Source organism: Perognathus longimembris, chromosome 9 (assembly GCF_023159225.1).
Source record: "Perognathus longimembris pacificus isolate PPM17 chromosome 9, ASM2315922v1, whole genome shotgun sequence".
Classification (NCBI taxonomy): Eukaryota; Metazoa; Chordata; class Mammalia; order Rodentia; family Heteromyidae; genus Perognathus; species Perognathus longimembris.
Genome location: NC_063169.1, coordinates 14447039 through 14460100, shown reverse-complemented (window position 1 = coordinate 14460100; position 13062 = coordinate 14447039). Strand labels below are relative to the sequence as shown.

The following is a 13062-nucleotide window of genomic DNA, read 5'->3' as shown; positions in this document are numbered from 1 at the left end:
TAGATGATAATGCATATGGTAGAATTTATTTTAGAAAAACCTTAACTGGGTTAAGAATGTTATTTTGGTTCACAAGTATGAGGCACTAGTAACAGGAGAAAAAAATTAATGGAACATCATATAGCTTTAGATCATTTTGAATAAGTAAAGGGCTTATGTATGGTAGTTATAAAAGTGAATGTAATACAAATCTTTCCCCTCATATTGCCACTATAAAAATATGAATGAAAGATAAGGCTAAGCCTCCTGTTTCTCGAGAGACTCCCACCAAATATATTGGGAAGTTTCTCAAGAAAATAGGATATGTGATATATTTATAGAGCACCTAACTTGGTTTGCAGGCGTCTCAAGAGTAGATGACAAGTCTGATTATCCAAAGGTCTTCTACCTTTCACATTCTTGACTCAAAACTCCAGATCAGTGTGATTGTGTTGACATGCTAAAGACATAAGTATCATAAGTATACTTCTTTAAGTCAGCCCATTCTATACTGATCATCATCATACCCTGGACGCAGACTATAGCAAACTAAAGTTCAATAGTTCAACTATCTATACTGCCTAAAGTTTGATTTGTTTGATGTTGATTGATTCAGTTTATAGGGGCTTGAATTAAAGAGTAACCTTCAGTCTTTCCATAGTCATCATATAGTCCCCCTGGTGTACTATCTTGCTCCAAGTATTAAAAGTGTGTTCACAATCATTCATTGATTGGCTTCACTTCAAATACACTGGTTTAAGGACTACTTCAACTAGATCAGTAAGACCATCAACAATTATTCAACTGAGGTGACATCATGAGACCAAGTCCATTTATGACACTAACACTGAGAAGTAACAGTGCTCAAAGTTTTAGTCAATTTCTCAAAATTGAGAGGCTGATCAAAAAGGGAGAAATTGTTAAACAGGAAACCTCTGTTCCTGAGCCTCTATATAACAAACTGCAGTCTACTGTGGTACACAAATTTACTGAAAGCTTAATTTAGGACTATACTCCTATAACACAGAGCTAAGCCTTAGGCAGTATTGCGGACCAGTTTCAGTCAATCCCTACCAAATATCTAAACCATATTTAAATAGAAAATCTGACCTGTAACCAATACAATTTTTTCTATACCTCATTTCCATTTTCTGTTTTTTACACATGGCAAACAAGAACTCTAAGAACCTGTCACAGTTCTGAGAACTGTCAGATTCTAGAATCGCAAAACCCAATTAAGATCTACAAAACTAGATTTGTTGTAAATTTGTCTTTCAACTAGGAAATGGCCTTTTCTTTAATGTCAAAAATCAAAATTTTATAATAGTATTAATTTCAGTTATTCTAAAGAACTTCAATCGGTTTTAGAGATGACTATAGTTTTTAAAGTATTCCTAGTTTCTCATGCAATCTGTTGAAAGATATTTTAGTATTTTAAGAAGTAACACAACAGGACCCAAAATGATATGTTAAACAGTTTTATATCTTTTGGTCTTGTTTTGAAACTTTCAACGTAAATGTCTCTCAAATGTCACTAGACAAACATACAGCTGTTCACATAAGAAAAATTGTGTAACTGGCTGTTCTATTTTTCGTTTCCAGAAGCAAAGTTCTAATAAGCCCTACAAGTGCTTCCATGAACGTTTCTACATGTATGGGCATTCACACCTACTGTTACATGAACACTGTAATTACTCATGTTGAAAGTTCTTAAGTATGTCTCCCTTCTCACATCATCTCAAACTTCAAACTCCCAATATTCTGTATTAAGCAGGTATCACTTGAACATAACATTTTAATCACAAAAAGCTAATTCAAGAACTGAAACATTTTATAATCAAATTACAGTATGCATATCAAATTACTATTTCTAATGAGTCATCACAACCCAGATAAAATGTAATGAAATGTGGCTTAAAAAAACCATTGTATTTTAATTTTACTTTCATTACAAGCTAAAATAAGGTATAAGACAAATTTGAGACCATAGTATGTACATATGAAAACTGACCACTGATACAGATAATTCATATAATAGAGTAGGCTTTAATATATAAACGATATATCATTTCATAAGCTGCTAGTCATATCAGTCTGAATTTTACATTATATAACAAAATACTAAAAAGCTAAAAAAATCCTTACAATATAGATATGTGGGAAAATACATATTTGTGACTTTATACACAATCTAAATTAATCCATTCTATACAATAGTTTTCCAAAATATAAATGGTACTTTTACTTCACATGCAGCAGAACATTATCAGCCGATGTCCTCATATAATTTAATACATAGGAAAATAAAGAAAAAAATACCCTTTTAATAAGACCATACACAGCAGAGGTGGAATGTGGAAACAAATGTTGCCTAAATGCAACCTTAGATTACAGAAATATGAACAAAAGATAGTTTCTACTTTACATTAGCATTTTTAAAAATCTGTGATTTTTTTATTTTCTAATTATATTACAAACAGGAAAACAAAAAGAGAAATGAAGACAGAAAAATAAAAACCTGATCCTTTATCAATTTTAAACACCAGCCCTACCTACGGTTGCATTTAGGTTGCATTTCTGTTGACAGTTTCCTAAATTACTTCTGCCACTCTGAATTGTGCATCACTAGTCAGATGAGTTTTCCAGACTTCATTATGCCATTGTGTAACCATAACTGCCACAATGTAATGCAACAAGAAGTCTGTCCTTGAGTATTTCTTTACTTGGGTATTCAGGTAACTTGAGCATGTTGATGCTTTAAAAAAAAAAAAAAAAGACACCACCATTAAACAAAATCATGAAACTTCTATTGCTTACCTAGCAGCAAAAACACTACTCAGAATTAACATAACTCTCTCAAATTTGCATTCAAATTGGAAAACCCTGAAGTAGTATTTAAAAAGAAGAATAAAAGAAAAAAACTGCTGCATTGCAGTTTCTTTCAGCATGCAAATGTAGTGGAAGAAAATAAGTTCCTTCCATCTTCAAATAAGTAACAATGTAAACTCAATGATACTTAAAACAATATAGAGTCAGTGACAAAATCCTATCCAATTATATTTTAGGTAGTTAGGATTTTCCTAAGTATTTCCACTAACAGAAACTTGGAAAAGTATCTATGTAACTTCTTACCTAACTGCAATTCCAAAATTCTGAACAGTGATCACAGTTGGAGTTACCTAGTAACTTAATCTTTTAAAATTAACAAAAAAAAATTACTTGAATAAATTAACTTACCAAGTGCTTGAAGTTGGTAAAAGATTTGGGGTGTATGGCACAGCAGCTATTGTAAAGTTTTGCAATCCACTTCCACCCATGATATTAGCAAAACCACCATGAGGAACCCTGGAACTAACAATTGGTATTATAAGTAGAAATCATATAATGAAAGATGTTTGACAGTTATATTTCAACTTCTAAATTAGGGGGAAGCTTATTTATTGTTGGCAATGACAAGATGACATTTTTGAAACTGCAAATTCCTAACTCATGTTTCATATGGTGCTTTGTGGCCACTTGGCAAACTACCAGGGGAAAACTCCACATTTCTATCAACCAAGTATTCTACACTTTCAACTGGCCAGAGCACGTCTACTATTACACTGAGTAAGATACTGTAATTTTACAATTATTTGCTTTTATGTGCTTCCCTAAAAAAGAGAGGAACTCCTAAACATGTCATATTTACATCTGAATCTTGGAGTTGGCAAAAATGCCTGGCATCTAGTAGACATTAAATATTGAAAAATGAATGATTGATGAAGCAACAAAGGCTCTTATAAATTGTAATCCAATAGTTTCCTTCTTTATTCTGTTCGGTTCTCAACAGTCAGAATATTAAAAATTATTCTTAAATGTCATCTAACATAATGAAACCACAAAACTAAAAGTCAATGCATAATGCAACACTAAAAGTTTTGTAATTATAACTTTTCATTTTTGTTGCCCATACTGGGGCTTGAACTCAGAACCAGAACGCTGTCCATTAGCTTTTACACTAAAGGATGGCACTCTACCACTTAGAGCCACACTTCTACTTCAAGGTTTTTATTTGTTAGCTGAAGATAAGAGGCTCATTAATTGGAGATAATAGATCAAATTTCCTGCCTAAACTGCTTTCAAACTCCAAATCCTCAGCCTCCTGAGTAGCTAGGATTACAGGCATGAGTCACTAGAACCCAGCATATAACTTTTCAATTTCCATAGACTTGAAAGTAAATTCATATTTTAAATTACCATGTATATCATAAAAATTTGCTCCTAAAAAACATTTGGCTGTTTTTATAATCAGATACTGGGCTGGGGTGCAATTCAATCATAAACTATTTGCCTAACAGGCAAGATGCCCTGATTTTGATCCTCAACACAGTAAATAATGATAATAAATTTAAAAAAATAAATAAGATATTTAGAGTTTTTATATAAACTAGAATGATTACAGGGAGATATTTAATATACAGGCATTAAATGTATACATGAAGGCAGAAGAAATGAGTAGAATTTAAATCACTTTCTACCATATAATTCAGAGCACAAAGCATAGACAAGGTGGTAATGTTCATCTGCAGTTCCAGCTTTTTAGGAGGCTGAAGTAATAGAAATATAAGCTTAAAGCCAGCTTGAGCAACATACTACACAGCATAATTCTGCCTACTTTAAAAAAGCTGACCACAAACACTCAAAAAACAGTACTGGAAAAATAAAAGACATATAGAACCTCTCACATCTTGATGGTTTTTTGTGGGGTTTTTTTTTGTACTGGTCCTGGGGCTTGAACTCAGTGCCTGGGTACTGCCCCTCAACTTTTGTGCTCAAGGCTCAAGCTTTTGTGCTCTAACCACTTGAGCCATTGTTCTAATTTCCGGCTTTTTACTTGGCAGTTAACTGGAAATGTTAGTCTCATGGACTTTCTTAAAGCCCAGGCTGGCTCTGAACCATGATCTTCAGATCTCAGCCTCCTGAGTAGCTAGGATTATAGGCCTGAACCACTTCACATCTTGATTTCAAGCTTCACACTACACTGTAAGCAAACACTGAGTATAGTATTGGCATAAAGATAGGCAGGCAGAAAAATTAGCAGAATAAAGTATCCAGAAATAACTTTCTAATGGATGAATAAATAATAAAATATTTTAAAATAATTTTTCCTAATCAACAGAATTCTACTGTGCATATGTGCTTTTCTTATCCATTTATCAGTTGTTAAGGCGTCTAGGTTGTTTCCATTACTTGGCATTACATGAACAATACAGCAATGTACATGGTATGCAGTATCTTTACTATATCCTGATTTGAAATGTTTTGGATAAGTGCCCAAGAGTGGAATCACTGGATCAAAGGGCAGTTATATTTTTAGTTTTTTGACAAATATCTATACCTTCTTCCATAGTGGCTACACTAATTAAGAATAATTGTATTTTTTTCCTGCATCCTCAACAGTATTTGTCATTCCTATTCTTGATGATAGTCATTCTGAGATAAAAAAAATCTCAATGTTGTTTTGAAGCACAATTTCTTCATAGGCCATGAAACTTAACACTTCAATATTTTTAAAGAACTGGAGAAAAATGATGTGTATGCATAAGGGTATGTTTGTACATACGTGTTATCCAGGGAAAACTGAATATCTACTATTAAACCAAACCAGCAATATACAAATAATAAAACTTTGGCTACTGTAATTCACCTAAGACAGATGAAAAATTACAGAGTTGTCATATATACTGAGAGCATTGGTTGGAATTTTTTTTAATGTTACACATTTGATGAGAACTACTATAATAAATGTTTTCATTTTTAAAACCTGCATAGTTATTTAAACCTGGAATATGAAAAAGAAACAAAATTTCATAGTAATAATCCTTCATTTTCAATATTTTCCCCTAACATTGGTAATAAAATACATTAAATTCTTTGTTATAATCAACACTCTTACCTGCCAGTAACAAACTGCAAAAGAAGAACTCTTTCCTCCTGAGTAATGTCTTCCACAACTTCCCAGAACCACTAACAACAACAACAAAAAACTTAGCTTCTATTGCAGAGCAAATGTAGATTTATTAAAAGTAGAGAAATATGTAATATTCATAAAGCATATTTATTCTTTGAAACTCATTTATCAAAAACGATTTCACACAAAGCTTCCATATGCAATATTCCCACAAGAAGAATTTAGGGGAAAACTTACTTTGTTAATTAATGTAGGATTTCATCCAATATTGCTGAAAAGCTTACAAAATTAAATGGCAAACTTAACTTCATTCTAAGCTCTGGAGAAATCTTACCTGAATAACTGGATCTTCTCTTTCATAGCCACTTGTGTATTCTGTATTTTTTATCCAATCACTCACATCAATTTCTGGCATGCCAGAAAGCAATAGCTCCTTTGGGGAAGAAGAAAATATTTCATTAATCTTCTTTGCAAAAAAGGTTATTACATTTAAATAGTAAATTTGCCTTAATTAGAAACTAATCCTATATAAAACTGATTTATTTCTGTGACAGTTGCCACATGTCATCAATAACAAGCACTGCCTGAGAAAATCTTTAGTAGAGATAACTTCAAATACTGCAAGATGTGGGAATGTCCACTGATTCAACTTGATTAAAACATAAAAGGAAATCATAGTTTATATGCTACATATAAATATATGAAACATAAGTTTATATGATGACTATGTCATGAACATAAACTTTGCTTTTTATTTTCTGATTACTTGCAAGTATGTCCAATTCTATTGGACAATCAACCTAAGTGAGACAAAGGCCAGCCCCCCAAAAAATGTATAAACAAAAGGAAAGTTCTACAAGAAATTCCTATTACTACAAAAAAAGAAATAATATAATGTAAAAGTTATTTTTCAAAAACAAAAGATCTTTGCCTTCTAAGAATTCTAGTCTGAAATATTTCAGATCTTTTAAAGTCAACTTGCTCTATGTGATTAAAAAAAAAACACCTTTTATTCTAATGACTTTTGTGTTGTCTTCAGTTTTCCATCAAAGACCTTATGCATGCTATATGCAAGCACTCTACCACTTGAGCTACATTCCTAATCCTCTTCATGAGTTTTGACTGGGTTTTTCCCAGGAATATCATCAAACACATACATTTAAAATCTGAATCATAAAGTGAAATGAAGAAAAGCAGACTATTTACCATTAGGTTTTCCAAGGGGGTAAAAAGACATAAGAAGAGTTTGTCCATATCTCTAATAAATCACTTCATGTACCAGTGAATATGCTAACACTGGCATAGTACATAGGGCTGACTGTCTATATTTACACAGCCTGACAGCATGGTTTTTTACAACAAGGACAGAGATACAATGTGGTTCAAATTCCCATCTCCTATAACAACTACTATCAATATATACCTTACCAGGATAGAGTATGCTCCAAACAAAATTAATGCAAGACTATGTTTGAGAACTGTTAGAAGTTTTTGTTTGGTTTTGTTTTTTGCCAGTCATGGGGTTTGAACTCAGGGCCTGAGCACTGTCTGTGGCTTCTTTTTGCTCAAGGCTAGCACTCTATCACTTGAGCCACGGCACCACTTCCAGCTTTTTCTATAATATGTGGTGTTGAGGAATCGAACCCAGGGCTTCATGTGTACAAGATGAGCACTTTACCACCAGGCCATATTCCCAGCACCCTGTTAGAAGTTTTGAGATCTCTTCAGTGAGTCTACATTGTTCTTCCTTTTCCAAGTTATCTGTGTGAAATGCATTTTCTCCATATACTTAATCCAAACAATACAGCACAAGCATATATGAGAATACAATTGTGTTCTATTTATCCAGACATTACAAATTTACAAATATGTAAATGCTACCTTTCCCAGGATTTTTGCTGTTCATGAAACAAAACACTCTTCATTTTAAGTATTATTTATGTGTTATAATTAAATACTTTGCATTTCTGGCTTAATTTCAAACACAGTAAATTAAATATCCACCTTATCTTTTGGCTTATCTAGCCTAAAAAAAAAAACTTGTTACAAGGGGTCCCAAGATCAAAAAATTTCAGAATTGCTAGTATAAAGTGTGTTTCAGTCTTCTTAGCCAATTTTCTGGATAAAAATGTTATAACTCGGGGCTGGGGATATAGCCTAGTGGCAAGAGTGCCTGCCTCAGATACACGAGGCCCTAGGTTCGATTCCCCAGCACCACATATACAGAAAACGGCCAGAAGCGGCGCTGTGGCTCAAGTGGCAGAGTGCTAGCCTTGAGCAAGAAGAAGCCAGGGACAGTGCTCAGGCCCTGAGTCCAAGGCCCAGGACTGGCCAAAAAAAAAAAAAAAGTTATAACTCAGTCTCCTTGACCACTCCCCAAAACATTCTCCATCTTCCTCTTACACTGCAGACTGGGTGTCTTTGCTTGCCGACTATATGCTGTTGACTATGGTCTGTGGAAAACATAGTCTAAAGATGACCATATTCTTTTTTTCATATCACATCTTGGTAGTAGCCCAGTCTCCTAAACTATGTCTACCACCAGAATGCCCTTGTTGGAAATTCAGTCTCACAAACTCTTCACAGTAATTCTTCCAACTGTCTCTTCAGTACTAACCACAATAATTGCTAGCCACTGTTGCCAGTGTCTGGATACCTCACCAGAACTTCTTTATTGCTTATAAACAGTTTTGCAATAATCCCTTTGTTAAAATGTTTTTTTAGGGCTGGGGATATAGCCTAGTGGCAAGAGTGCCTGCCTCGGATACACGAGGCCCTAGGTTTGATTCCCCAGCACCACATATACAGAAAACGGCCAGAAGCGGCGCTGTGGCTCAAGTGGCAGAGTGCTAGCCTTGAGCAGGAAGAAGCCAGGGACAGTGCTCAGGCCCTGAGTCCAAGGCCCAGGACTGGCCAAAAAAAAAAAAAAAAAAAAAAAAAAATGTTTTTTTAGTTGGACCTACTGGGAAAATTCTTTTCCCTGACAGGACCATAATAGAGATCTACAGAAAGGGACAAAGAATCAATTTTGTAGGCTTCTTACAATTCATAAATTTAATCCTTTTTCCCTTCTAGGCTGAAGATAAGTTTTAATAATATTAAATATTTTCATTGTTAACAATTATGAATGAATGATTGTGAGACTCTTCTCTCAAGAAACTTGAAACACTTCACAAACACCGTATTATGAATTTTTTAGGTTATTTTTTACAAAAATAATTTTTACATAATCTAAAAATATGAAGGTATATGTCACTGTCCTTATTCATATAACAAAATTAAAAGGCACTTGCTTTTATGAGACAAATTTAAACTACAGTGCATCATTGTACTTTATTATATTCAATACAGTAGTTCAAAATAATTTTGTAATTACATCAACTGGAATTCTGTGCTCTAATATAACAGCAAAATTCATTTTTCCTTACCAATTCATACTCATCAAAAAGTTGTATAAGAGAAGGTGGAATGAACATATGAAAGCCCTGTAGAAAAGCATTAATCTGAGGCTGAATAGCTCTTGTCATTCGAAGTTCAGTAACAAGTTGAACATACTCTGCCTATTAAAAAAAAAGAATTTTTTTTCAGTTTTCACATACTTAAAATAACGTTGAAAACAATTATTACTCAATTAAGAGTTAAAACTTAAAGAGTAATTCGGCACTAATCATACATTTCAACAAACTATTAAACCACAATTCAATAAGCCATTAGGCCAAAATCTTAGTAACTAATCACCCATGACTTGATACCTTCTTATGAGACATTATCAAATCTAACTGTAAAAATATACTCTCAATCTCATATGAAACTGTAACCTCTCTGTATTGCACTTTGACAATTAAAAAATACTCTCAATCTGGTTTTACCTTCCTCTGCTCTAGAACACTACTCCAAACCATTATCTCTCAACTAGATTACTGTGACATGTAATCTTGCTTCATTTTTGCCCCTGTATTAATTCATCTCTATACCACAACCACAGAGGCTTTAAATAATGTAATTTAATATAATTTAAGATCACATAATTCTAATGTTCAAAATTCTACAATAACTTCACAAGACACTTGAATAAAAAGTGAATACCTTTATTAGTCTGTGTGTGTGCATGCGTGCGCGCGCACGCACACACACACACACACACACACACACACACACACACACACACACACACACACACACTTGTATGCCAGTACTGGAGAGCCTTGTGCTCTTGCTTGGCTTTTTTGCTCAAAGTTGGCATTCTATTACTTAAGCCACACCTCCACTTCCAGGTTTCTGTTGTCTTACTGAATAAGTCTTACAAACCTTTCTGCCCATACTGGTGATCTTTAGATCTTAGCCTTCTGAGTATGTTACTGGCATAAGCCACCAGCACCTAGTTCCTTTCCTAGTCTTTAAGGCCACAAATGATCTAGTCTCGGCCATGCTTGATCATCACAGTGCCTTCTACTCATTACTACTTACTCAGTTGTCATTTCCATGGTTTTCAGCTATTTACCTAACACCAGCTCATTCAGGCTTCTGTGGTTTTATACTTCCAATGAATCATTAGAATGTAATTTCTCTGCAGACAGAGACTGGTGTTTTTGTTTTATTTTACCAGTATATATAACCCCAGCTCCAAAAAAGTAGCTGCTACTTTTGAGGTTTTCAACAAATAGATAATAAAAGAAATGAATACATTCATCTAATTCACCAACATATACTTCATGTGTCTGTGTGTGTGTGTGTGTGTGTGTGTGTGTGTGTGAATGTGTGTCATGGGATTGAACTCTAGGCCTGGGCACTGTACTTGAGCTCCTTTGCTCAAGGCTAGCACTCTACCACTTTGAGCCACAACTCCACTTCTAGTTTTCTGGTGGTTAATTGGAGATAAGTCTCATGGACTTTCCTGCCCAGCTGGCTTAGAACTATGATCCTTAGATCTCAGCTTCCTGAGTAGCTAGGATTACAGGCATGAGCAACTAATTGGCTTCCCACTTCACTAACATATGCTTTAGACCTAATAAAATGACCAAATTTAGCATAGCCAATTTAAATCTGAGTTACAGCAAGCTATTTTCACAATTTTGTCTTAAAACATTCTTCTCTGTTTTCTCTCTTCCTTCCTTTCTTTCTTTTTCTTTCTCTTTCTTTCCTTCCTTTTTTTTTTTTTTTGCCAGTCCTGGGGCTTGAATTCAAGGCCTGGCCTCTGTCCCTGATCTTTTGCTCAAGACTAGCACTCTTATCACTTGAACCACGGCACTAATTCTGGCTTTTTCTTCGAACTCAAGGCTTCATGCGTGCCAGGCAAGTACTCTACCACTAAGCCACATTCCCATTTTCATCATAGAAAATTGTGTCACTTAAAATTTAGATGGTCACAGCCGGGTGCTGGTAGCTCATGCCTATAATCCTAGCTACTCAGGAGGCTAAAATATGAGGATCCTAGTTCAAAGCCAGCCTGGGCAGGAAAGTCCATGAGACTCTTATCTCCAACTAACCACTAGAAAACCAGGAGTGGTGCTGTGGCTCAAAGTGATAGAGCGCTAGCCTTGAACAAAAGAGCTCAAGGATAGCACCCAGGTCCCAAGTTCAAGCCCGAAGACCAACAATTTTTAAAAAATTATTAGCTGGTCATAAAATTAAATTCTGACATAGATCAAAATCAATTATATACACATATATAATTGTGTATACACACAAAATACACATTAAAATGAGGATACATGTAAGCATCAATGTATATGTATATACAAAATTAAATTTATGCATATACAGTACACAGATTAGTCGATGCAAAGTATTTCTCAAGTCAGTCTCACATTACCATACTGTCCTTAATTTGAAAATGAAAACATGACTCCCAAAAAAGCAAATTGTGCTAAAAAAAATCCAGGTAAAATGAATGTACTTAATTTCAGTGATAAGTGAAAAGTTTAGATTTATTGGAAGCCTGAATGATGTTATTGAAAGTTGGACGGTATTATGGGAAAAATGAATCAATCATCCACAGAACAGTACTGAACTCTGTGCATCCTGAGCATTCGGTTTTTCCTTAGCAGCAGTCTACTTAACATCATGTATTTGGAGATGAAATCAGTATTTTCAATGACTGAGTTTGTTCCCAGAGGAGTTAATCAGTCCCCATGACACTATATGTAAGAAAATACCTGAGATACTCAACTTTAAAGAGCAAAAGTTTATCTTGGCTTGTGGTTTTTACTTTCAGTCCATGGTTAGTTGGCCCCGCTACTTCTGTGGCTGTGGGAAGGCAGCTCATCATGGTAGAATGTGTGGTAGTTTCACCTAATGGGGTAGGAGGGCTCATAAGGAGACAGGACTGGGCTTCTAATGTCCCTGTCAAGGGCATGATCTAATTACTACCATTACATCCTTCTTAAAGTTCCTACCACCTCTCAAGCTGAGGAAAGCCTTTAATATTTGCACCTTCTAGGATGTTCCTATTCTAAACTATATCAAAAGGAGACAATAGCACATGTGCTGTTGTTGTTGTTGTTTTTAAATCGAACTGTCAATCCTTGTAACTTAGTTTGTGACCTTAAAAAGAAGGCTACAATGATAAATTATCAGAAGATGTTTCATCATAGAAGTCATGACTCTCCTTTTTTCTTTATCTACTTATTCCTGTTAGTGGTGAGTACTGTCCCTTAGCTTTTTCACTCAAGGCTGATAATCTACCACTTACCTCACAGTTCCACTTCTGTCTTTTTTTTGATAGTTAATTGGAGAAAAGTGTCTATGGACTTTCCTTCCCAGGCTGGCTGCCAACACAGTCCTTAGATCTCAGCCTCTTGAGTGGCAAGGATTACCGGCGTGAGTCCTCAGGACCCAGCTCAGCACACTCTTATTTATAATCATTTATTTATTTGTTCTCAGTCTTTTTACATTTTAATAAAAGACCAACATGTAAAATAAGTCATGAGTATACTAAGATACTTATTTTTAAAAGTCTAGATAAAACTCAAGAGTAAGAGAGAATTGTGAAGAGGTAGAGTAAACAGAACTATATATCACACAATTGTTTATGGCCTTTATATTTTGTTGTATTAAATATATCTGAGTGGTGACTCATCTACCCTCCAGATATAGAATTCACATAAAATAATTACGTTTATAGTTTTTTTTTC

General features: G+C 34.5%; 1 protein-coding gene across 3 annotated transcripts in view; it reads right to left on the bottom strand.

The window, feature by feature from the left end:
- Positions 1-2419: 2419 nt before the first annotated feature.
- The window catches only part of Hace1 (HECT domain and ankyrin repeat containing E3 ubiquitin protein ligase 1), a 63144-nt gene continuing 52501 nt past the window's right edge, over positions 2420-13062 (bottom strand). For all 3 annotated transcript variants that reach the window (XM_048353761.1, XM_048353762.1, XM_048353763.1), the window contains 5 exons: positions 9358-9489; positions 6264-6362; positions 5915-5985; positions 3217-3330; positions 2420-2734 (listed from right to left, as the gene is read on the bottom strand). In XM_048353761.1, coding sequence (XP_048209718.1) covers positions 2632-2734; positions 3217-3330; positions 5915-5985; positions 6264-6362; positions 9358-9489 — 519 coding nt within the window. In that variant the 3' untranslated portion in view covers positions 2420-2631. The remainder of the gene's footprint in view (positions 2735-3216; positions 3331-5914; positions 5986-6263; positions 6363-9357; positions 9490-13062) is intronic.